The sequence below is a fragment of the Eutrigla gurnardus genome (assembly GCF_963514095.1).
Source record: "Eutrigla gurnardus genome assembly, chromosome: 1".
NCBI classification, from domain to species: Eukaryota; Metazoa; Chordata; class Actinopteri; order Perciformes; family Triglidae; genus Eutrigla; species Eutrigla gurnardus.
Window position 1 is genome coordinate 2,875,711 of NC_139915.1, and position 27,848 is coordinate 2,903,558.

Sequence of the window (27,848 nt, forward strand, 5' to 3'; positions counted from 1 at the left end):
ACACCGATCCCGCTCCAAACAGGAGAGCGGCCCGGCGGGGTGGTGAAAGGTGGTGACGAGAGAATCGTCTGCCCCTTAAGGCAGATGAGTTTGTAAGCGCTGACTACTCCTCTAGAGAGCTGTGAATTGATTTGCTGACCGTGGTTGTCCTCGGTGGCAATCTCTGAGCCTCGCAGTGCAGTCTGGAAGCCTATAGTGCTCCCTGGCACACTCATTCATCAAGCAGCCTGAGCCATTATACAGGCAACTCTGGCAGACCTGGGCCCAGGGCTAGGGGATATTATTAGAGATGAATTGAGGTAACTGCCTTTGATGACCCAGTTCAGGCTGTCTGTCGCTCTCTAAGCTTTTCTTCCATTTTTGCTAACTTTCGTTTCTACAACCAGAATCCTGGCTCTGTAAGGAGGTCAGTGGCCATTGAAGCTGGATATACTGCACTGCAGAGTGTACGACGATCCTGAGACTACCCAGCGCTGGTTCACACACACGGCTATGCACCAGAATCCACAAATCACAAGGGGCATTAACTCAGCATTACCTCCAAGTGGGAAAAACAGAAAATGCTCAAGGCAAACATTCCTTTGCATGGACTCCAGAGACCGTCAGAGCCATATGTATTTTCAGAATGCATAATGTGGGTGTCCATTTGCCCTAACAGACAATATATGCCGTAGTCAGCCCCGATAAAGCCAATGGAAAGCACTATGCAGTATTTGTAACTGACAAGTCAACAGACTGCTACAACATACGCATGGTCAGCTCCACCGCCCCTAAAGTCCATCATCCCATATGATGGATGACGAATAAAATGAATGTTTTGTTGTTGTTAGTTTTTATGAGCAGAGAAGAACCCACCCACAGAGTAACTATTATTACTGTGAGAGAGAGAAAGCGAGAGAGCCTAATAAGCTTTTTAATGCATTCGAGGCAAAATAATACAACATTAGAAATGAAAGATGCGGCACTTAAAGTAATGGAATAAGCAATAACCTGGAATTAGCTAAAGCAGTAGCGGTACAGTGTTTCTGGATAATTCATCTTCCTTCTTTCCAACTCTTATGAAAAGCTGGCATAGATGAATAAAAGTGATAATACTTTTTAGGGTAGAAAATCAAACATGTTGCCTGTGCTTAAATACATATTGCCAAAAGTATTCGCTATCCTGCCTTGACTCGCATATGAACTTAAGTGACATCCTATTCTTAATCCATAGGGTTTAATATCACGTCGGTCCACCCTTTGCAGCTAGAACAGCTTCAAGTCTTCTGGAAGGCTTTCCACAAGCTTTAGGAGTGTGTTTATGGGACTTCTGGACCATTCTTCCAGAAGTGTATTCGTGAGGTCACACACTGATACTGGACGGGAAGGCCTGGCTCTCAGTCTCAACTCTAATTCATCCCAAAGGTGTTGTATCGGGTTGAGGTCAGGACTCCGTCATTTTACGTGGTCTACCACTTCTTGGCTGAGTTGCTGTTGTTTCCAATCGCTTCCACTTTGTTCTAATCCCACTGACAGTTGACTGTGGAATATTTAGGAGTGAGGATATTTCACGACTGGACTTGTTGGGACTAATCCGTCTCTATCCCATATCCCAAAACCCATTCAGAAGAATCAGCTTCTATGTGGTCGTGAGTGTTGTAATGTGTGATGTACAGACCACATGTTAACCAACGTCTATGCGGAGTAAATCAAAGTGGCTGCATTTCCCAACCGACGTGATGGAAACTAAATGAGTAATACCTTCTTTCATGTGAGAGGCATCTGGTTTCATACGCCTGTTTAACCATGTCCACACAGTGTGTACCGCCACTATTTTCATACCTGCACCACTAAAAACCTTTTCTCTCTGACACAGTTTCCTGACCCCTGTCCACAGCTTGCTCACACTTCTGTGTTACAAGCTGTGGCGGTTTTGGACCAACAGCGCCTACACACAAACATTAAGTGTTAAGGGGGGGATTTCCTCGGAGACTGCAGATACAAAGCTTCCTCTAAACAGCCCAATGTTTACCACAACTTTCTATTTCCCTTAAATGTGTCCTCTCACTCTCAGGAACTGACTAATACATATATAAGATATGCATAATAAGACAAACAGGGCAAATGTCTAACTTCCTTGAATGATGATATATTAAAAAGAGGGACCGGAGCAGCGTCCGATCTTCTTTCCTTCGCCTGCTACTACTCTCTTATTCCACTCATTTCTATGGACACCCAGATGTCTTTATCAAAGCTGCAGCCAGCCAAGATGTCTGAGATTCCAGAATAATCCAGCTTTTATCCCTGTGACACACACACACACACACACACACACACACACACACACACACACACACACACACACACACACACACACACACACACACACACACACACACACACACACACACACACACACACACACACACAATCCTGTTTTAATATGCCAACAAATCATGCAAACGAACCACAAACATATACCATCCAAATTTAAAAATAAACACAATTAGCAACCTCAACTAATTATAAAGTAACACTAAAAAGACAAAATAAAGATCACTCATACCCACACTATGAGTATGTGTACACTCAGACACACACATTAAGTACATATTGGCTTACTCCACCCCACTGTATTTCAAATGCGCTCGAGTCTGGCTGTACTGCTCGACAAGCATAATAACAGTCCTGGGAACCAAAGCAAGCATTAAGGCTTCTGAAAGCTTTGTTTTCCCAAACAGGAATATCTCTGCTCGCCTCATAAAGCTGACTTGACAGGGCAAGGGGAAACTGCCAGCTGAAATCAAAGAATTATTCCCTACTAAACATGGCTATTTGCTTCTTCCCTCCAAGAACAACGTATCCAGAAAGCCAAATGTGCCACAGGGGGGTTTGCTGCTGAAGAGTTAGGGAATCACTACATGTTCTTACACCCACCGGGGGTTTGGAATGGTGCACCACAGCTTGGCAAGTTGGACATATGAGGCGGGGTCAACTCCAGGAGGTCCCGATTGCTATCCAACGGTGGCAAACCTGACCTCATGCAGCAGCACGCACACAGAGATATACGAGGATATGCTAAATTGCCTGCTGGGAGAAAAGAGAGCGAAGACAATAGCAGGACCAGAGAGGTAGAAAACAGGCCTGTAGCCTGTGTGTGAATTACCATCTTAACATCTACTGCCCCCTCTGCTATGTCCAGAGGGCTGAAGTAGCATTTTGCATCCATTATAAACGATCATCTAAATATTTAAAGACACATTATCATGAATGTTACATTTTGAAAAGAGAAAATACGCCGAAGCAAAAACACTATTTTTCACATACAAATAATTGTTTCACTGTTTGTGATGTACCTAATATATTCTTACAAGTTACCATATTTGGATGTTTAATCTACATTAAAACTGAAAGATAATTACACCTCTGACAACGATTAAGTATACACGTTTCCCGTCTCTATGCTGCGTTATATGATGACATGTAAGGATTTAGCTGAGAGGTACTCGAAAGGAAACATCTGAACCACTGAGTCCTGAAAGGATTTAAACCCTCGACTCCGACAAAGTTTGACCAGCAAACCAGCTGTCTTAAGCACACTTGAATACGGCCAAATAGCATTCTGCGAGTATAATATGGAACAAACACGTTTCTACTATGGTAATCAACTCAAATTCAACTGTCATATTTTCTGAATGAGTAATCACGTACTAAAGCCTTTCATGGAAGATGAAAGGGGGATGGATTTCATTGATGTATCATACATACATGCTGCACATAGACTTACGCCACATGTTCTCTTGTGCAGTAAATCCAGGCAAAGATAATTACTTGGCCAAGGAAGGAAATGTCGGGGGTTGGAACACCAATTACCAATGACATGAAGGTGAAGACCTGTTTCATCTGCTGTCGTTTGATGAGAGATTGGACCTCGCACAGATATTGCAAAACTTAATGATGCAAGAAAATAACTGGGACCCAAGTCATTCAGTCCTCTCTTCTTCTGTTTGCCTTATGGAGGTCTTAAAGGAGGCAGAAAGATAAATTCACAATGTACATTAAAAGAGATACCTGGACAGTACACCGATCAAAACGCTACATTAAAGCCAAATAACCCAACACAACAACAGCACTCGGAGAGTCAAATAAAACTTGTCTAATTTGTCAACACAAAACCTTTGCAATTAATAAATCATCCTTTTTCAAAGTGGCAAACACATGAACCATTTGAATGACTCTATTTTTTTTGCCATTACAGGTTTTTACAACAACAAAACACAAAGAAAATTAAAGTACAGTGATTAAAATGATATATTACTGATTATGAACTCACTGAAACAAAAATGTAACAATGCAGTGGCGAACGGTGTTGCAGTGTTTGGGTTTTTGCCGCTTTCAGGTATGTTTTGCATTTTGAGTGGAATTGTTTTCCCAACGATCGCAAGAGGTTTCCTGCTTGCACACGTGCATCTCATTGAAGGAATGGCGTGTTGCAGAATGAGCAGGAAATGACGGTGCTTTCGTTTTCAGCATGGTTGCAAATGTTGAGGTTTTGTTGCTTTTGTCCACGTTTTCACATTAAGCAAGACTAAATGTGTATTATATTACATAAGTGTAGGGAGAGCATTGCTTTTGATATTTGGTCATGTTATGTATCTGTTGCTCAATTGTCCACGTGGTTATGTCATTACTTTGCAGTAACGACATAACCACGTCTTGAAGATTGTGTTAAGTGTGCCGTTGATGAAACAATGACAAAAGTGAAACTCAGCTACGACACAACGGTGTGGAATCCCTGAAGGATGCATTCTTCATGCGGAAATAACAGAAAAATTAATCAGCAGACCAGAACAGTTGATTGGTATGATTAAATAAAATAAAAATAGACAAACGCCCTCGATCTCAAGAGATCGGTGCGGTAGACATCTACTAGTTACATAGATACTTCCGACATAATAAAGTCTGATGAGACGTATGAGTCATGACTGGTCGCGCTAACACAAGAGTGACTCAAAACGTGTGCCCAAGACACACAGCGTATTCAGATCTCTGCATTGAAAAGTGGTGGTGGAGTTATTGTCGGTTTGAGAAAAAACACACCTGCTCATTCCGTGAGAGTCGAGGACCCAAGGAACCTGCATTTATTATTCTCTACCCACGCTCCGGGCACCGCGGGCCTCCCACTTACAGATGGCAGGCCTTGCCATTCTCACCACAACTGAACTGCACAATTATCATTTGAATCCTTGCAAAGTGAACAGCAACGGGGGAAGAGGGAGAAGCATTTACGAATAGCTGATATTTTCTTCATAATACCGGTTGTTATTTTGCTCATCATGCAAACTCCTGGAAGACTGAACATGCTTTCATCACCCTGCCAATTGGACAGGGATAAATACGTAGCAACATTTATGTGAATCCTGCTTACAAATACCCTGCATTGACTCCTTAGATTGAAAAGGGAATCACAACATAACAATATATTGACAAAATAACAAGGACCGCAGCTGAATCCGGTGACACGGACGGGTCTTTCCTGTCATTAATCTGTAACGTCTCGTTTTGCCTGAGTTGTGTTGTCGCTACTTTGTCGTGCAGCTGTGGAGCTCAGGATAATACAGGATTCCGTAAGCGTCTGCAATAATGAAAACGGTCCCATGCTGCGAGAGGAAATAGGAGATTTCATAATCCGTTTGAGGCCTTGGCCCTGGTTGCTGGTCCACGGAGAGAGTCTCATTAAACTTCTCATTAGTGACACACTGAGCTTCTGTAATGACTGAATGCATATATATAAATCACCTCACACTTGAAAGGAGGGACAACAACAACGGACCCAGGCTGCATCCCTGTGCTGCCAAGTCCTCTGAGTGACGAGAGCAATTGTTTTCGGCAAACGGAACAGTCCTGCACATCTGTTTACAGTAGAAGAAATGGGAGCCGGAGCTGGTGTGGCTCAGGAGGTAGAGCGGGTCATTAATTGGAAAATCGGTTCGATCCCCGGCTCTTCCAAGCCGCGTGGCATAGTGTATTCGGGCAAGGTGCCTAACCACAAATTGATCCCGGAGGTTGTCATCAGTGTTTGTGACTGAGCATTCATTTAGCATCTCTGGAGCAGGTTGTGTGTGAATGTGAATGGTGACGGTGGTGTAATATTCCTCGACTGGTCAGAAGCAGAGAGAGATGCTTTATAGATGCAAGTCTTAATGCAGTTCATCATACTATATCACATTATGTAGCTCACCTACTCAAATGACTGTATGCACTAAAGCTCAAGATTTATCACCTAGGTAACGAAACCCACTTACTCTGAACAAACACTAATTCTGCATCTTTGGCAGAAATACTATCATAAATCAAATCAAAGCACCTTCTCGTCCACAGCACGGGAAATCCATACTTTCCATTTTAATAGATGACTTGTTGAAAGGGCAGCAATGGTCACACTTCTAATCTCAGACCGTTGTTACATGATGAGTGGCATGGTGTCATGATTGAATGTGTGCCAAGCAGAGGCGCTGAGACCGTGTTGGTGAAGACTGTTGTATTTGCATCACCATCCGATCACATAATAAGGACTGAAATGAGCGGGCAGAGCAGCATGAATAAATGTAGCCTATAATGCATATCTACTCCTCTTTTACATGTAAAAAGGAAATTCTTAGATCATATGCAATACTAACACTACCGTCTGTAATTTTGCAGTTAAATGAAGCTCTGATTGTAAAGATGCATCTATTCTCATTCTGACAGGGACTCCCACATCTGATGAACAGCAAGACAAACAGTGCAGCACCCTTTTGTCCAAGCCATGAAAGGGTGACAAACTCAGAAAGAAAATTCAAGCCATCGCACTCTGAATTGACATGAGCAGGATAAAGAGGGTTCTGCGTATGAGCGCGTGTGTGTGTGTGTGTGTGTGTGTGTGTGTGCGCGCACATTTGGCCTGCATGCCTGCTTGGCTCTGCAAATGAAACTTTGTATGAACATTCTGATCAGTGCACCTCTTGGCTGGAGTGGAGCCTGGCTATGAATATCAATTTTACATTCAACGCTAGTTGCTCCCCCTGATGCTCCACCTGACACAAAAGAGAATCGGCTTTTCTGTTTGTGTCAGCGTTTATGCATTGCAGGGCTCAGGAACGGGAGCCATCTCCAGCCAGCCTCCGTACCTCAAGGGCAACACCAGACTCTGCGTGTTGCTTAAGTTCTGATGAAAGTGTGCGGTAGTTGTCCAAGGCAACACAAGATTTGTTTTTTTAGCTTCCAGGTATCAAAGCAACTGTGAACATCAACCACCAAGAACCACATGAGGCAAAATGACAAAAGCTCAGTGCAATCACCTATTCACAGTATGATCATATCCTTTGTCTACTTACAAACACACATAAATTGCACTACTTAAGCCATGTACAGAGAAAAAAGCTGATTTCTCATTGGGTTTTCTTTTTGTTTCAGACGCTGAAGAATAGCATGCAGCTTGCCAGTATCGCACTAATCAGGGTTTTTATTGATCGCCGGCGTAATCATCACCCTCCACGCACGTTTCAGCCAGTCACACTTCAATACCGAGCAATTGTCCTCGACAACCACAGCCTGGGCCACACGTAGTGATAATATAATCGTGGGCGAAGAGGGGAAACTCCTCATTTGGGTTTGTTCAATCATTTCACCACGTCTGTTGCTCTACTTAACAATCAACCTGCTATATGTCCTGCACATAATCCTTGACCCACCAATAGAAAGCAGAGGATTTATGTAACCGGTCTTTGTGTATGCATATACCGTATGATCGATTGTACTGATCAATCAAATCTAGTGCCACTTTCAACTCCAAAGCTTAGAAGAGAAGCTTTGTGTGATCCAGGCCGAGAGATGAGAATAATGCAAAAAAAAACAATGTGCTGTGTTCGCAGCGGGAAGGCAGCAATGACACAGAGACCCCATTGCTCACACTATGCAGTCATTATCTACTGTGACTCCAGGTCTTCAATATTAGCCAGCAATAAGCACTCTGCTGGACCATCTGCTCTGCCAGCACGAGTTATTCTGAGAGTGAGAGAGGAAGCCACGGAGAAGCAGGAAAGACGTGAGATATACCATGCTGTTTGTGGAAATAATAAGGAGAAGAGAGGCCAAGGAAGGAGAAGGAACATTAGAAATGTATAAAAAGCACAACTTAATATGTAAAAGTAAGGTGAAAGCTGTGAAAGGCATTTAAATGTGTATGAGAACATGTCCCTTGTGCACAGGGAGACATTGAAATTGATTAGTAATTGACAGAGTGATAATGGAAATAATGGTTACTCCCTGCAGATTCTATCTCCAAAGCACCTCCTGAGCATTATGAGGGTCACAGATGAACTGATATAAGAAGAATTGAATGCTGATCCTTTTAAAGATATTCATAATTGCCATCATTTGACACCACACCAGATAGTGGTATTAATTCCTGTGTGCTGGTTGTGCACACAGTAGACGTAAAGGCATGCTAAGAATAGTGTAAATGCTTGAAAGCACTAATCAATCTGGACAACAATGTCAAAGCGATTCCTCCCATGCTGAACTCAGGTGTGCACACCGCAGGGCATCCTCCGAGGGCCCTGCAGTGTTATGCAACCAATCTCCAGATTTATTCAAGGCAACATATTCCCAGAAAGAATAAACCCATGCATTTGTCAAATACCTTGACTAGATATCTTTGCTTTGTTTGGGTTGACTGTTTTCCATTGTAAATTATACATAATGTAGTAGAATCTTACCTTCTGTCTGATCTCCTCCTCCATTTTGACCGGGGAACCGAGCTCAGCTACAGATTTAACTCCATCGCTAGAATAGCCCCCATATTCCCACAGCACGTAGCTCTTAGAGTGGGACGCGCCGATGATGGCGGACCAGTGATTGGCACGACCTGGTGAAATCACACAAAAAGCAGCTCATTAGTTGGACATCCCAACCGGAATCTCTCAACTCCTGTGCATTCCTTTAAAAAAATGTCTATTATTGATTTTTTTTTTTTTTTATTAATACTATTACTTTCAAAGTTTTAACCTTCTCACCTTTTTTTAATCACTCTTCAATGCTTTTACCTTTGAATTGTTTGAAATAAAGCCGAAATAGTCAAGGGAAATAGCTTAAATACAACACTTTGAACATGCGATGGACTCCTTCAGAAATGTACTGCACCTCGGCGGAATATTCCATTCTGCCGAGTTCGAAGACCTGCACATTCACATGCATTTGCAAATGAATGGGTGGTATAGCTGAAGCTGTGTGTATGTGTGTGAGAGAGAGATTTTAGTTGCCTACATTTGCTACATTGCCTGCAAAGCACCAGCAGCAATGCCATAACAAAACCAATCAATTAGGTTTAGGGGAAAAAAACATCATGATTTGGGTTAAAATTACTCAATTTCTAACATGAACATGTACGAATAACATGTTGCCCAAAGGACACGAACAGCTGCTTCTAAAGTGAAAGTGAACATTGTTTCACACGGACATGAACACTGGTCTCCTGGTTGAAAGCCTTGTGTTTGTTTGACCCATTGCATTTCATAATGACGTTAAGTGGGTTTACATTGGATTTACTGAAAGCCGCGCCTTGTGTGTCAGTCGTTGTTTTCTAAATCACAACCATGCCAAAAAGTATGCCATATATGCATGAGGAGAAACACAATTGTTAAAATTAGATGAACTTGGGTTAATCATGAATCAATCAATCAAGTAGCAGATCATTTTATGCAACTTTCAGAGGGCACAGTTGGATTATTAGTTGATTGGTACATACAAAAGGTGCATGTGACCATGTGGCATATGGGAAAAAGGAATAGTGGAACTCTATATGTGCACTACACCTGTAAGCATAGAGAAAATGCAGCAGTGCTACTCTGCTCCATCAGAGGTGACAGTTCAAACTGAAGTACGTATACAGAGACGACGGAAGCTGCTGTAACCGCCAATGTTGTTCTGCAGGGCATAATAAGGCATGGAGTGCAGCTTTTCATCTAGCAGTGATGTTTACGGGTCATTTTGTGGTATCCTTACTATCTCACTGAGAGCCCTCCATGGTCTGATACGACTACCTCAACAGCACAGAAATGTGTCTCATATCCCTTAATTACCCCCTCTACTGTCATATTACCCTGCTGCCTAGCATGTTATTATCTACATGGACTGGGATGTCATCCAGCTACATCTGCCTGAGAGGACATTCTACCATTCCTATTTTTGAACACACAAGCTTCAGTTGCTTTCAACAGCTACGCACCAAAACTGAAAGATTGTCGTCGTTGGCTGTACACGACCAACTTTATTTGTCTGAACACCCAACTTACTTAGTCAAGGTGAGATTCACTCAGAGAGTCTAGGTCTCCTAGTCTCATTTTTATGACCTAAATACAGCCCTTACGCTGCTGTTCTGTAAGTCACCCTGCCTGCCGTCTGTTGGTGCCCACTGTGAGTCGCAACAAAGATGAATCGCTCTGATAATCTAATCTCTGTGTTTGCAGTATCCCTGTAATAGCAGGCATAAACAGTTCATCATAGGATGTTGCAGCCAGGCTTGGTTAATGTTGTAGGACCACTAAATAAGATTTAGTTTGGTATTTTTCATGAATGTTTTCCGGTACTGTTGCATTTCACTGAGATCTGGATGATTGCTTGGAAGCATAGAACGATGGATGATTGTGTCCCCAGAAAGATGATTGTATCGGCAATCACAGGACTAGTGTCCTTGGTGGTCCACCATCTGCTGTTAAAAGTCCATGCCCACCTTTTTGAGTCCTTAAGAGACTCTCTTAGATATTTTTTTGCCTATTGTCCCATTGTCCTCAAGCTTGGTTCACAAGTTCCTTCTCTTACACTGAGTATTTGCTTTGACATATTAGTGTTCTATCTTTCAGGCGTCTGATTTTGTCTACTTTCCAGGTGAGGCGCAGTCTTCTGCATGTGTCTTTAGCAGTGAAGGCTGACGTTTTCTTACTGTTGCCCATGTGTATGGTAAATGCTTTTGTTTGTTAAATGCTTTTGTGCTCCAGATGAATTCTATTTAACTGCAGTTTATGGGGAGGAACCTTGGGAGCTCCAACCTTAACAATTGTTCACTGAAAGGAGGATAATGGAGGCTGTTTCTGCTCTGTCTGAAAAAGTGGAAATGCTTGGTGCCTTGCATGTAGCTACAGAATATAAAATACATAGTCTAGATTATGTCAAACATTTATTAATATTTTTTTGTTGGCCCTTAATGATATTTTAAGGCCATTAGTGCCCCAAGTTTTCATAAATGTCTGACCCTGGCAGGCAAGGAGACATTGCCAAGAACTAAATTGCCTCAACATTATGGCCTCGATTCACAGTTTTATAGCCATCATTGGGGTTGTTTCGCCTAAGGTTGAGGCATTATTAGTTTACTAAAAAGGTAAGTGTAACTTATCTTGTTTAATACAGTTTTAGTGTCAGTGTTGTAGCTGGAAATGTTTTCCACATGACACCAATCTGAGAAATAGATCACTGGCATGATATGTGCTGAGCTGCAAAGTGTTTTAATGACCTGCAACCAGTCTCATGAGGATATAAGAGTCCCCATCTCTCTAGATGTTAATAGGACTCTACGATACATGATGCATTGCTGGACCTTGGATACTTGCAGACTAAAGAGACAGAGAAATTCAACAGACCCCTCAATAACTAGCGATGCACCTGGGAAAAGGTCACCGAGCGTGTTGAGCAGCTCATGCAAATGGAGTTAAACTGCTTCCAGCATCATACATTTAACAATGTTGTCCCCGACATGAAGGATTATACTGGACATCCCTGCTGCCAATCAGCTAACATTTGTTCTGCTTATTACCAGATGTCTGCGAATAAACAGAGACCATGGCCTACACAAATTAGGCAAAATTGTAGTGCTGCTGGAAAAATAAGTTTGTTAATTTTGATGTCATTTAATCATTGGCTGACATTCAAATGAAATTATACGGCAAGAAGATTTAAAAGGAATGTATATGTGGTGTTCAAGGTCTTTCTCCGTGTCAAATGTGTCATTGCATCATATGCAATCACATAAAACCACTTTATATTCTGTGTAGAGGAAGAAGGTGGTGTCTGGCCTAAGTATACAGTCGATGGATGGCAGCTGTTGTTTTGGTGGATTTGGTTTCAATCTGAACTTTAATATATTGCTTCCCTTGTTTATGAAGCAATGGCCTATGACTGGGTCGCCTACTAAATGTTTAACTCCCCATCCATTGTTTTTCTAAGTCTCTCTCTCTCTCTATCTCCCACGAATCCTATGAAAAATCTTTGTTGACAACCAGGCTCGCCATCTCGATATACTCCCTGTGTCCGAGAGAGCTGCCGGCGTATGGGTTGAATAGCCACGCACTGCTGCGTGACTTGAAATGGGGACAAAAGGGAGAAAGAAAATAGAACTGTCAAAGGTTATCGTGTCGGTAGTGTTGGTCTCTTTTCCAGTGAAGTTTTGGTCTGGAACAAACATATTCTCAGGCTCCTTTACATATCTAAAACTGTGAGGGAACTATCATCATTACTGTTCACTGTAATAAAGTCGTGAATAATATTGCCCAGCCCAGAATGTGCAATGTGTTCTAATAACTGGTAACCTAGGATAAGACGTTGTGCAAGGAGACATCCAACTGTAAAATCCTAAGTCAGGATGAAACAGACACAGCTACACAGCTTGCCCTATCCTCTCTTACCTTGATCTATTTGTGAGGTGTGTTTGCGTATCTGTGTGTGAGAGGGAATCACACACCAGCTTCTCCCTCCGTAAGACAGTAAATTAGGGCTCCTTTCCATCTCAGGGTTTATCTTATTCCTTTCTAATCAGTATATTGATCTTACTGGCGAGAGCCTGACTGACAAGAGAGCCGGTGTAATCTTTAAGTCCATTCACATCCTGATAGTGTGTCTCAAGGTTATACACACACCATACAGTAGCAATTGAACCATGCACTACTGAGAGTACCAGGGCTAAACCACCCATATGTCAGGAACATATTTGGGGCTGCCGTTCTACAATCAGATTCAAAGATAATAGTGAGGATTTTTGTTATTTGTTATCGTCAACAACTCCTGATTAAAGGCCAAAATCAACAATGTTTTGGTGTGTTTCTCAATATGTTCTGACTTCACATCCCAGTCTGGGGAACTCACCCCAAGCTCAATCATTGATATTCAAGACTTTATTTTTTTAAAGGGTTATGAGTATGTAACACTTTCAAAATGACTTCTTTCATAAAAGCGAGAGTTACTGAGACGGGAGTAAAGAGTGCATTTTGTTGGCGACTAATTTGAGCTGCAGCTGTGATGAACTCTTGGGTATTTATAGCAGATGGACGTTTTATGTGGAATCTGTTAAAAAGGTACCGCAAAACCCATTTTTATCATAATGTAGATGTATGACCACCAACGAAAATGTTGCTTGTTGGAAACCAATAGCAATCTCTGGCATGGTAGTCCTGTGGGTTGAGCTCTTACAGGCATTGCCCACACTGGAACGTCTTATTATCATGATTAATTTGCTGCTGGTTTAAGGCTTTTCATGGGGAAAAAGTATCAGATCAGCAAACTTTAGATGCGTGATGGATCTGAGGTCACATGACAAAGAGCAGAGGGGTTTGTGCTTACGTGGATAGTCTTTGGGATGAATCTTCTCTGACCAGTTCCCGAAGAAGGTGACTCTGTACTTTGCTGTTCCACAGGCACAACAGTTGAGCAGAGGTCTTTCTGTGACTCCTCCATAAAGGGATTCTGTACAGTAATGAGGAGAAAAGTGCCAGAGACAGAAATACAGAAGAGCATGAGAAAGGCATAGCGAGAATATGCTCATTAGTATAAGGAGCAGATGAGATCGCTGCCTGTCATACAGGAGGTGTGTGCTTTAAGAAAGTGGGGAGCAGAAGGGATGAAGAGAGGGAGGGCATGAGAAAAGGGTAGGATGTTCAGCTAGGTTCTTATGATCAGTTGCACAGTGTGACATCCAATGTCATGCATAGTCAGGGGGTCACACTCTTTTTACAGTCATTCACATGCCGGAGCATAGCGGTCCCCGCATCAAAATCAAGTATGAAGGGAAATGAAGTATGAGGGGTAAAAGAAGACTTTACGTGGGGAGGAAATATAGTAAGGGCAGGGAGAAGATGAGGAAAGAAGCCCACCTTTCTCGCACATTTGCTTGGTGAGTGGCCCTTCATTCTGGAAATAGATAATCCTCTTCTGCACAATGCTTGCCCTGCACATAGAGAACAATAAGAGATGTAGAAGATGAAGTGCAACGTTTTTTGGGACCAGCACGAACGCCAAAAGTATGAATGACATGACAGGGAAAAGTGAGGTTTTAAAAACGAAGAGAAGACGGAAATGTAGAAAATCTTGTCTTTTAAGATGTGACATAGTCTGAACAGTGGATTGTGGCAGGTGGAACAGGTGCAGAGTTATTCATAATCATCTTCCTCTTTTTTTCTTTTACAGAAGACTTCTAAAAGCAGGTATCAGAGCCCAGAGGGAAATTGCAAAATCAGGATGTCTTTCAGTCGGAGGCATTCAACGCCTCATACAAAGACCACAGAAAGTACGCATCAGCATTCAGATATGCGTACATGTAAAGCCTGTGGAAAAAAAACTGAATGACAGCAACTATAAGAGTCATTTCTTGCATTGAAGAAAGTCCCTACGGCACTTTGTAAGTGAAATTTGCAGAAATGCACTGACACACTATATAGGCCTTGAAGGCTATGCACTGTGTCGATAAGAGCTGATTGACAGGCCAACAGTAATCTTCTCCCTGAAATGTGAAGGCGGGCAGAGGGAAGCTTCTCTACATCGAGCTGTTTAGGAGGCTTCTTCCACATGCAGGTGGGGAACAAAGGTCTTAAATGGGCCTTGACACGTAAATCAGCTGCAAACAAACGTTTTCAGAGGCCAGCAAACTTTAGAAAACAACAACGGAAAAAACACGGCTCAAGGCACCTAACTTCCTCACAAACACCAGCCATGGCTGCAGGAGGTTCCATGAGGATAAACCCCAACAATGAGGTGCTGGCCCAGAGGTGCTCCCAGTGGGCCGAGTCCAGCTGGACTATCTGGATACCGGTTATCCTGCAGTATCAAACTAAGCTGCTGAGCTATGTGGAGCTCTATTGAGCAGAGCTGATCACATAACATGTCCCTGAAAGCAAGAATACACATACAATGACTTCACCAAGAGAAATGATATATTCATTCACCTAAAAATACCACACATCATAGTATGACATTTTAAAGAAATATTATACGAGGACATTTTATTGACATAATTTAATATGACTTGTTAATGACATTATGCTTCGACATTAAAATGACAAACTAAACTATAATATTTTAAGAGCTATGAAATGATGAAACTATGAAATCCTATCTTTGGACATTTTAATTGACATAAGACATGTAATGCGATACTCCTGCATATTAAAGTCATACCATTTTAAAGTCATACTATACTTCAACATGTATCATGACATTATACTGACATACTATACTGTAACATTTTAATATCCTATAGTTATGTCTAAAAAAGTCCTCTCGTAATGTGGATGAAACGATTCAAGGTAAGCGACACCACAAGCACATCTCTAATTGTTCACGCTTTAATTCAATCTCTCACCCCAATTTCACATATCCCCCTGAGAGCGGAGCACACTCGGCCTCGCTGCATGCCCACTTTCCAGGGCTGGCCAGACAATCAAGTGGAGTAATGCTTATTTAACATCCAATTTAAATTCTATTGCACTTTGCCGAATCCACACCGCCACCGATCCCAATCACCTGAAAAGTACACTGATTTGAATGTGAGACCGTGTGGGAGGGAGCATGCATGTGTGTGAGCTCAGCGAATAAGAGGAAAGGAAGAGAATAAGAAAAAGAGAATGAAAACAAAAAGAATAATCGATTTTGTCCTTCTATGGCTACGTTTGCCCAGTGTGCATGCCCAGTAGATCTATAAAAGATGATGAATACATTCTCATTTGTGCTCTATCTGCTCCTACTACAGCCAGAGATTAGGTTAATTAATTTTGTTCTATCTGCTGCTACAGAATTTACAAATCAGATACAACTAAGAGACACTACACAAATCAACTGCCAAAAATGTATTTACATTTCATTTCTATGGGTCTGCTTGACTAGTGGTCTGCCAAAGTCCTCCGTGATCCGTCCCATCATCGTGCTGAAGGAGATTATAGACTCCGACAGCTGCATGTGGTCGTGACATTCATCTGATCACTGAAACACTGTCTTAGTCAGACAGCCCATCAGAAACACTACCTTCCTGCTGCCTGGCGCCAGACAGGGATGACAAATACATTGCTTCCTACCTACAAATGGAAAGAAAGTGGCAACTTCACTTGTGTCTGCAATAAATACGTTTATATGTTGATGTGATTTAGTCTAGCTCCAACCACGAGGATTGAGCTGTGACAATCTCATCCATTTAAAACTTCTACTTTTTGTCATCGGACAACTACAGGTCATGTTCGATTTTAGCATCAATGAGCAAAATGGAAATGGAAAATACAATTAGAAAATCCAATTAGAAAGTTATAGATTTGAATAAGAACAAAATCCCTCTTTGCTGAAGGTTAGTGTGAGGTACAGTTAGATCTGATGTTACGGGACGAACAGTCAGGATAAAAATACGAGCATTTAACTCACCCATATCTATTCAAGGAACAGTATACAAATCCCTAATAAAACAGAAAAACAACCCTTTCACTGGTTCCTTCCTGTGGAAATCCTGTAAGTGTTGGGTTCTGATGGCTAGATTTCAGACCCAGTTTGGGCAGAACCCCTCGTCACCTTTGAGAAGATCCTAGCACATCTCTTATGGAACGTTTGGCTTTATTATTTTATTCGCAAAAAGGGTCACAGGTGTCACTTTTGCAGACAATTATCTCTAGTATGTCAACAAGACGGCCCGATACTACAACACCCAACAGAACCCGAGTAGCAGCAACAGGGACACCGTGATGCAAACCTGGGCCCGATGTGATTCTAGCTTGTAAGAATGCAGAAAATAACTGGATTGGATGGTAATACTTTCAAAGTCCATGCTCTGAGTCCAGGAGTTTAAATGACCATCCTTGCCCGACCCTATCATCACAAACCGACCTTACAGGGAACCACCACACCAAGCTCAGTCTTTCCATCTGAAAGACAGCAACTCGCCCGTCAATTATACTGCAGCAAACCACTTGGGAGGAGAAACAGTCCTGGGACAACATCTGAGTCACGGGAGCTTTCAAACAGAAACACACACACACACACACACACACACACACACACTCACACACACACACACACACTCACACACACACACACACACACACACACACACACACACACACACACACACACACACACACTTCTAATTTCATGACCAGATGTTTTTAAATAACCATGGTATTTTACAGGCAGGCTCTTTTGGGACGCAAAATGAAATGAAAAGCAAACATTTACCCTGCCTGTAGTGGTAATGGAAGTGTCCTCTCTAAACTAATCTATAAAATTCGCAATCTTTTTTCTCATTATGTTTTTTTTTTTCCTTTCAGTGCATATTTGTTGACTACACAGTATGAGTTTGTTTTTGAACCCCTGTTTCTCTGCGAGGTGTGTACGAGATTGTCTTTCCCTCCTCACACTCTTCCTGTAAAAAGCCCAGTCAGTTACAGGAGGTGAACCTCTTCAATCAATACGACTTGATTCAGACTTTTGTTCTGTTGCAGCGCAGAGGCATAAAACAGCTCTGACATTTTTATGAGTGCCAGGTGGGGGGAGAACAGCCTATAATCCAGATTTTCAGAGGCATCTTTTTTTTTTAACTTCTCACTCTCCCCCTCCCCTGCTGTCTGGCGCTGGTATTACGGCATCCACATCTCACACTTTTAAGAATCTCTTTCTAGGGTGCACGTCCTGTCACACTTTCAACGCTTTCCCTCCATCCATCTACGTAACTAAGGACACATCTCCCACCGGTCGCTATAAGGAGAACAGAAGTGACCTGCTACAAGAAAACTGTGACGATACCACAGTGAAGAAGAAGAACGAAGAGGGGACAGATAAAAAAGAAAGGATGCGAGAGTGAGAGAGAGACTAAAATGGAGAGCAGAGACCACCGAACACTGTAGCAGTCACATGATGACATGCATTACTTAAGCCTTTTCATCACCCGTTTGATCAGAGATGTCGACAGGAGACAATGGGTACATGTGCACTTGAACAGTCCATCGATCAGAAGCTCTTGTATATGGCAGTCCCTTAGTATTTTTCCACTTCCTGTGCTCGCATTATTTCCCCACAGTACTGGATTCATAAATGGATTTCATGATCCGTCTTCATTCAGCCGAACGTGATTACCGTTCTATATCCAAGCAAGCCCAGAGGAAACACAATGGCAGGACAGATTGCTGTCAATCAGCGATACAATTAATAAAGGCAATGAATAGTTTATGAAGGCCGAGTGGGAATGGAAATTTGAGACATTCTTATTCACATTTAAAGACATTCTGCATTTAACTAAGGTCTGTCATGACACTGATTTACTGTGCATTTGGAGTTATGGATATGCTGCTAGCACAAAGCTGTAGTACGTAACACTAAATGATTAAAAGTGAGATTTATCTCTGTATGACAGAATTAAATACAAACTTTACCAATCTGGGGAACAATATACACCCGGTGTACACTATGTACACCTAGCATAAAGTATGGCAGTCTAATACAAATGTCAAGCAAAGGGTAATTTTAAGGGTCGTAGCTGGTGCTGCTGTTCTTTGTCCGTCCTCGTTATGAATGCTATCGATCTGCTATAAAGACCCTCATCCTTTTAAGCGCTATACAGAATAAACTGCATGGTCGGCTGTTGACTGGCTAAATGGTGGAACATGGTCAACAGGAGATAATCACAAATCAAATCTTCCCTCTGGACTTGCAGACTAAGCTTGTATATTGTATTCTGCAGTAATGCAGGAACAAAAGAAAATGCCATTGAAGAATTGAATAGAAAGGAGCAACACCTTCTATACCAGACATAATTAGAACATAATTAATCACAGTTCAGCAAGTACACAGAGCTGTTTAGCACAACGTTAAGCCTCTGGTGTATTGTATCTGTTAGCCAGTTGAGGACTCGCCTCTGTGGTATACATACTTAATGGAGATGCAGCCGGAACCACTGGGGGGTGCAGTCCAGAACACCTGGATGCTGGTGCGTCTGCGAGGAGTGCTCTCCGTCACTGCAGGGGGGCAGTTGGTCATAAACTGTGTTTCCTCCTCATCAATTATCTATAAAAACACACACAAACAAGATTAGCGATGAATGAAAATGACCTCCCCAAAAGCACTTAAAACGTGCATTTTTACATCATATTTTTGGAACATTTCGCAATCATTTTCTTCTACAAATGTCACTTTCATGTTACCGGGTTCTAACCAAAGTAAATACAAAATACAACAAACACATCTGACTTTAGCAGCTATGCGTTGAAATGAACAGAATCCTCTCACGTGCACTGGTTCAAACATTAGTGAATATGTGTCAAAGCAGCCTGAGGTGGAAAAACCCACAAAACCAATCTGAGATATAATTAGGAGGAGAGAAGAGAAAGACGAAGTAGATAAAGTATCACTTATAAAAAAAGGTTGGGAACTGCTTTTTCACAATAAGAGAGGAAGCTAGCTGAAAGTGCGTCACTGGCGGTGTGTTGGGGGCAAATACATCAATTCCCTCAGAGTAGACCTTCCAGTACAGTACAATTAAATCTGTTCCAAGGCATTTGACACCAAACAGCAAAGAAATCAATCCAGTCTAGTGAATGGGTGACACTCTCCATATCATATATCAGCCTAGTGGGCGTCGATGCTGAGTCGATTGTCCTGGTGAAATGAATGTTAATTGAATTGAATTCATCAATACTTAGATTGATCCGAGAGATAACACCCAGATGGCCAATCATGAGCCTTATTACTATAAGCATGAGAAAAAAAATCCCTCTTTGGGTCAAACCGAAGTCCAAACGCTGCCCCTCTCTTCGCGGCTGCACGCCTGAGACACTGAGCATCTCATTGATTTTAACTGGACAGGAAATTAGTAGAGCGGGTTGCATGAGGGAGCACAGCCAGCAAGCTAATACTCACTGACCAGAGACCAGCGATCTGTCTGATAGGAAATGACATCAGGGCAGTAAAGATGGGGAACTTTCTCACTCCATTAAGCTGTCAGCAGAGAATTTCCTTTGTCATGCCGTGTTATGAATGAGCTCCCACTAAAAAGTGGACTGTGTGTGTGTGTGTGTGTGTGTGTGTGTGTGTGTGTGTGTGTGTGTGTGCGTGCAGCGAGTGCAGTGCGATCTGCATGCTGTCTGACGGATTATACACCCCCCCCTCCATGTTCCCATGGTTTCTAACAGGCATCCTGGGGTGGCCTGACTGGACTACAACACATGTTAACACCAGTGAAGTCTCGAGGGAATGCATTAAACACCATCTGCAAAAAAAAGAGGCAACCAATTTGCTTCTTACTGAACTGTGACCCATTTATTTTTGGGACTAATTCTAAATTTTAAAGTCTTCTACAAAAAGACGGAGAGTGGTTGTTGGAGAAAAGAGTGAAATGGGACGCATAATTGGAAAAAAATGACTGTGTTTCTAGGTTTATGCATAAATTTGTGCATGAGAATCATTAAGTGCTCGGCTCTACAGAAGCCACTGTTCAGACTCAAACCATAACATTTATCTGAAATAGGTCTGGACTGGAAAAGGTAATGCAAATGCAGCTCTTACCACAGAGGTTATGTGTCAAACATGTTTCATCGACATGAAGAAGATGCACCCACAATCTCGGTTACATCTACGTCTATGATTATGTCACGTTGCACTCAAAACGCCACCGGTTTCACCCCTCAGCTTTCCCTTTTCCTTCTATCATCTCTCCCTGCTGAGAAGCAGTGTCTCTGGAGACATCGCCGGCGATGCCAACAAACACACACACAAACGTACACACAGTGGCAGCTGACCTTCCCAGAAAGCTCAATAAAAGTGCTTTTCATCAAGTCAGGAGCTGTCCTGAGACGGCTTAGAGGGGCACACCGACGGATTCCCAATGAGCTGTATGTTAAATAAAGCCTGACGTCTTCTGTTGCAGCTTCTTTTTTCTTTTTTTCCCTTTCTCTGCTCTCAATGCCTGGAGGCCAGCCCACCCACCCAGGGCTCTTTCAGAATGGAGGAATGGAGTGTGTGTGTGTGTGTATACGTGTATGTGTGTGTGTGTGTATACGTGTATGTGTGTGTGTGTGTGTGTGTGTGTGTGTGTGTGTGTGTGTGTGTGTGTGTGTGTGTGTGTGTGTGTGTGCGTGACATAAAACATGAAAGACCAACTGAGCAGGTGATGATAGAGGGATATCTCTTTGGACAGCAGTTTATTTTTACTGCGCCGTCACATGGTGCTGAGAACAAAACAGGTGATCACCTGCAGTGTTGAAAGAGACCTTCAACTTCTTAGAACCATAGCAGGCGTCTAATCAAAGACAGGTCCCAGTAATGCCACACCCATTGGTTTTTTAGTTTGATGCCCACATCTAAAAGGCTACGATCACGCGTCTATCCATCATCCTCTATGCACTCCACATGCAGCGTCCTCCACGTGTGGAAAGCTGAGTGAACATGACTAAATGATGGAGCGTTTCCGCTCCTTTACTACTGGCGTTTAGCGCCCTGTCACACCACGGCACACTCCGCCATGCGGCTGCCGAGCGTGCTCAAGGCTGGCGCTAAATAACGGCAGCATGAAATCAATTGCAGGGACAAATAAAACAGAAAGAAATCTTGCCAGTGGGTAATGAAAGGACAAAAATCAAATGTTCCTGTTTTTTTTTTTTTAATGTCCTCCCATATTCGTGGTTCAGGTCACAGAGAGTGCCACAGCATGGCAGGAGCTGTTATCACAGCAGCCCGAGGGCTGCAGCAGAACCTCCCCATGTATTAAACTACAGGTTCAATAAAAATCATAGGGTTTTATGTGGGAAGTGACTGAAGCCGACAGGTTTACAAAAGTCTGAAAGAAAGAACTCTGCACATGCTGCTAAACTCATTAAACAACTGATTTTTACAAGTACTGCCATAAAAAGGCATATCATTTTTAGTTCGGGCTTTACAAGCTTTATTTGTGCCTTGCGTTTTCTTATGAACAAATACACTGCACTACTACTGGTTTTACTGTTGCAAACTACATTCAAGTATTTCTAACATTTTGGGTACTTGATATAGCTGAAACCAATTCCTTCAGTTGTGCTCCGTAAACTCTATAAATGTCTTGAAATTGAAGCCCAGACATGGGTGAAATAAATATTACCCAGTAAGCTAAATGCCCCCAAGAGAAGAACAAGAACCAGTGAAGTGGATACAAATGTAAAGGTTATACACGTGATGTTACCTTGAGGTTTCATCAACTTAGTTGTACACTGTGAATATGATGTAACAGCATCTACAGGCAACACTATTCTACGAATAAAATAAATCCCTTTATTATATATATAATTATATTATTATAATTACCCTCGCTCTCTCTGAACTCTCTCTCTCCCTCTCACACACACACACACACACACACACACACTCCTCTCTACCCTCGACTCCTCACACTGTAATATAATTAAAAAGACCTCTCATATTTGCCCATTATCACGTGTACTTAACAGCACCTTGCCTCTCTCTCTCTCTAAAATGCTTATTAGCCTCTCAACTGCACCAATTGTACACTTCCTACATATGGCTAAATAAACTGTAGGCCTGCTTGTGGGTACACACACACACACACACACACACACACACACGCACGCACGCACGCACGCACGCACACACACACACACACACACACACGCACGCACGCACGCTATATGAAGCCCGTTAAAGGAGGTGAGGTGAGAATAATCACACTTTGACATGTGAAGACAGCAAAGAAAATCCCCCATCCCTCCTGATCTACTAAGATTCGTCAGTTTTCTTTTCTTCTCCCTCTCTTCCCCCACATAGTGCTTGTGCTGGAGTCCTGAGACAGGATCTTATGAAGGGTGGATATGAAGTGCTCAGGTTTAACTACAGTCGTGGTAGAGGTAGGACTGGCTAATTCATTTCCATGAAACTGCACCGTGAGATCAAATAAAAAACGGTCTTGTGCTCCGATTGCACAGCTTCGCTTCTGACTCACCTGGAATTTTCCAGCGTAGTCCTCGTCCCGGTCTCCTTCTGTGCCCTCCTTCAGGGCGATGAGAGTGAAGCCTCTGAAGTAGGAGGGGCTGGATGCAATCACACTCACTGGATGGATCAAATAAGAGCCACAACAAGCATCACTTGACAGAGAAAATGGCTTGGAGACACACTGCAAGACTACAGTTGGCTTAATTAACTACCTGCCTGATTGTGTGCACAATCAAACGTTCCACCTGGTTTTGATGATGCAGCTCAGATAACAGTAATTAGAATGGTTTCAGACAGGCACAATTTCCAGACCTTGTTTAAGATAGTTTTTTCCCCGCATTTTGCCATCCAGCTGATAAAAAAAATATGACTTTACTTGGAGGAGGGGGATTTCAATTTGCTGTACTTGACAACTTCATCAGTCTTAGGATAAGACGTTTAAACTTCAACATGACTCATCTCTTGTATTAGGATTACCAACTCCCCGCGTTGAGCTGATTCAGTTGTTGGCTTTGGAAGATAAAAACGCTTTATGATTGAATCCGAACAGAATTAACTAACCAGAATGCCACATATTGTGGAGTCCAGAACAGCATGAGCCTTTGAGAATCACAGAGCAGATGGCACTTGCCCATGAACAGCTCCCAATAACTTCCACTTTAGACAAAAGCTATGAAATCAGGGACTGCTGGCTTTTAATAAATCTGGATGAAAGAAAATGTCTCTTTATTTAAAAAAAGCTTTTTCATATTTGATCATTAAGTGGCTTTTAGGGTGCAGCTGTTTACTCGTGGTTGTCATATTAAATACATTGTAGACACATTTGACTTTTAATAGTTTACACACACTGTTGTCCACTCTAGTAACTTGTTTAAGTTGGACCGTGTGCGTAAATAGACACCGACCTCGGTATGTGCTCCCCGGCTGGTAGCTCTCCGGGTCTCCCTCGACGCGGAGGCGAAACTCGCTGTTGCCCTCCTTCCGATTGCTCTGAGCCCGTAATATCCGACTGCAATATCCGTCTGTCCTCCCGACTCGGTCGTAGGGCTCCTCGGTGAACGCGAACATATTGCACGCCGCGGCGGAGATGAGGCAGAGCAGCGGCACGAGTCGCGCCTGCAGCCCGGTCCCTGTCATCGTGGAGGATCACCGACGCGTCAGTTTCAGCTCCGAGACCAGAAAGCAACTTGCCAACTGCTGAAGTGGACTTCTGCTCTGCTAGGAGGAAAGCTCCATCCTGGCGCGCGCGCGCGTGCGTGTGTGTGTGTGTGTGTGTGTGAGTGTGTGTGTGTGAGCAGAGCGCGAGGAGGGGGACTGACTGGGATGAGCACTCTCGCGCTCTCTACGAGAAGTGCACGACGGACGGACGAACACCGTTAACGCGAGTGCACGCTGAGAGGAAGCAACACGTTTGACATACTTGGAGTGAACTCGCAGTGTCGTGCGTGTGCGCGTGCGCGCGTGTCATCAGTCTAGAGATTTCACGGAAGACACGAAGGCGCACAAAGGAACTGATAAAGCATGCAAAACGGTTGTCTAGGTGACTAATTAAACGATGAGCGATGCGCGTTCAGCGATGCTCGGCTGCTCGACTTGCTGCGTTGCTCAGACTTCTCGGTGCTCCACATTGAACTGATAATTCCCACGTTGTGCAATTGATGATATATATATATATATATATATATATATATATATATATATATATATATATGGTATGTATGTGTGTATATACATATTACACACATACATACACACACACACACACACACACACACACACACACACACACACACACACACACACACACACACACACACACACACACACACACACACACACACACACACACATTAGTCATAGACCAGGAAAGAGGGGTTTAGGCTGCTGATGGACACAGAATGAGAGCTCATGTTTCTACACTACTGATCCATCTCAGATCTGACAAACACAGATGCTGTTGCACAAGTAGGACGGTTGCTGACAGACTATAAAGAAAACGAGTCACACCAGGAATCACGATCAGCTGTTAATTCAGCACAACAGCTGTCCTACTTGTGCAGCTACATCACTCATGTGTATTTCATTTGCACAGACATTCATGGTCCCCCAGAGGATGAACCCTACTGCCCTTTATCTCTAGCCTACTGCAGGTAAAAACTGTGTTTATGACCAAATAGGCTGTTAGAAAAACAACAACCTGACATTCCCATCAGCCTCAGCTGTGTTTTGTGCCAATTAGCAAATGTCAGCATGCTAACATGGCAAACGGGGGATGATGAACATGGTAGACATCATCGCTGCTGCATGCTGTGAGCATGTTAGCTGATGATGTTAGCATTTAGCTCAAAGCTCTGCTGTGCATTTTAAAGTTTTAAAAGTTCTATTGGAATCTGAAAACAACACATTTTAAAATCAAGATCAATAATCAGAATGTCAGTAGAGTTCAGGTACTCTTGATCACGACTTGTCCGTAAGGGAAAGCATCCTTTGTATGATGTCATTAAATAGTTGATGAAGAATAAGTGTTTGGAGGGACATTAAGACATTCATGCACATTTGGATTATTCTTTTATATTACGTATTATCCTATATTGATTTATTGATTGTTTGATTCAGTAACTAAACACACAATGAACCATGATTGTTTAACATTTAATATTTGCTGCCCATTCAAAGCTTTTAGCACTAGTCTGGAAATCTACCTTACAGGAATCTCTTTTTAATCCGTCCTGTGGTTTGCTTTATTTTGACCTTCTGTGTCTCATTAACAAGCTAAGAAATAAGTAAATAATCTTCTCTTCCTTCTCTCTTGTTATCTTCCCTTACCTTCTTTTCTTCCAAAGCATATTGACAGTTGTCTGTTCATCACAGCTCTCCAGTCACTGAAATAAAGACATGAAATGTTACACAACCACACTGGGTGTGATGTGATGAACTTAACAAAAAAGAAAAGTGTTGATGTAATCCCTCTCGTTTCTTTGTCTCTGGATCCTGCACAGGAGGAAGGACGCATGTTATCCTTTTGTGACATTTTCTCACGACACCCACAGTGTTCATTTCAGTCTTCAAAAGGGTCAGTAGGCTTGTAATGAGGATGTAACCACTTCTGATGGTACTGACAAATGGAGAGTGGCTAGCTCTGTGCAGCTACCGCTGGGTTGATGGATGGATGATGGGGGAGGAAGAAACGGAGGCTGGATAGCAGAACGCTACACCAGCAGGTGTCATGAAAGCATTTTGTCTGGCAGCCCTGCTGAGCTGAATCTCTTCACCACCTTCAGGTCTCAGGTTATTCCCTGCATTTTTTACAAAACATACCGAGCATCAGACCAATATCTGTGGGATCCTCAGCAACGGGAGAAAAATAGCTGAGAAAAATTATCTAAGGGCTTAAAACAAAACACAATATCTATACATTTACAGTAAAGCTCCAGATTGCTTTTACCAGCTTCATATAATATTTGTTTCTAGATTAGGCACATAAAACCTTTTGCAACTCGATGGCTGTTGTATTTCTCTGACCAATTCTATATCAATAAACAATTATGTGCCATCAAAGCTGCAGTTCCTGAATATGGATTCCTACAATCAAAACCCTGCTTTTTTGTATTAAAGCACTTTTCTTTTTCCATACTCTGCAGAAATGACGTGTCAATGTTTTATTGCTTCATAAAGTTAGAGAAGTATAGCTTGTGATCAGGGGTATCTGCTTTAAATTCCCCAAACCAGTCAATGAGATCTGAGTGGGGATTGGAATGAGTTATGACCCTTCATTCCGTGAACAACTATTCTTGATTTGCCCTTGAGTGGAGCACTTAGCCCCCAACGGCTCTAGGGGAGCTGCTCAGACGCAACAATAGGAAACTGGATGTACTGCGTCACTGCCCGGTGTGTGTGAGTGCAACTGGGGATGTGAGAAACGCCGATGCTTAAAATAGCCCTCACTCCTTAGCTGACCTTTACCAAACAAAACAGAGTTAATTAAGCACTATTATATGAAAACTGATTTCTGTTGAAAAGGGAGACACAGAAGTCACTAAAATATGTACAAATTTGTGACTCTATAAAGATGTCTAGCTTTGACCTTCCTCACTGGATTTTTTCCTTTTCCTTTCCTTTAGTTTCCCAAAAGGAAAAGTGAAATGTGTTAAGTTTAAGTTAAAGTCTTTCTTGCCTTTGACATCTTTTTGACAGAAGACATGTGGTCTGTGGATGTGGTGGTTATCAGCACATGAGGTTGTTACTGTTGGTCTAGACACCCACTGTGTGTTTTCCTCTGTAGTGATGCCATGGTCTGCTGGTTTCTTCTGAAGTGGTCTCTCATACTGCCACATCTGAGGGATCAAATCATAGGACAGGTTTCCAACAGCAGTTCTGCAAAAACAGACACAAATACTCATTTTTATCATTGGCCCCCAACCTCCTTAAAAAAAAAAACATCCATTTTTTCAGTTGTCATTTATGAGATTTGGCTTCCCTAATTTGCTTTTAAGACTTGGCACAATATGAAACACATGCTGTGCTTCAAGCTAAATTTCAATATTTTGGGAAACATGCTTGATTAACTTTCCTGCTGGGAGTGAGGTCATTTGATAAAAACAACTGATGTCTGTCCATAAAAGGGA

At 42.4% G+C, this 27,848-nt stretch overlaps 1 protein-coding gene across 1 annotated transcript in view; it reads right to left on the reverse strand.

Annotated features, from left to right (window-relative positions):
- spon1a (spondin 1a) overlaps positions 1 to 24,534 on the reverse strand; it is a 49,429-nt gene extending 24,895 nt beyond the window's left edge. Inside the window, exons 1-6 of the mRNA XM_084039952.1 lie at positions 24,129 to 24,534; positions 23,234 to 23,340; positions 19,181 to 19,314; positions 14,157 to 14,230; positions 13,627 to 13,749; positions 8,739 to 8,887 (exon numbers count right to left, since the gene is read on the reverse strand). Of these exons, the coding sequence (XP_083896078.1) occupies positions 8,739 to 8,887; positions 13,627 to 13,749; positions 14,157 to 14,230; positions 19,181 to 19,314; positions 23,234 to 23,340; positions 24,129 to 24,360 (819 nt within the window). The 5' untranslated portion in view covers positions 24,361 to 24,534. The remainder of the gene's footprint in view (positions 1 to 8,738; positions 8,888 to 13,626; positions 13,750 to 14,156; positions 14,231 to 19,180; positions 19,315 to 23,233; positions 23,341 to 24,128) is intronic.
- Between the last annotated feature and the right edge of the window lie 3,314 nt (positions 24,535 to 27,848).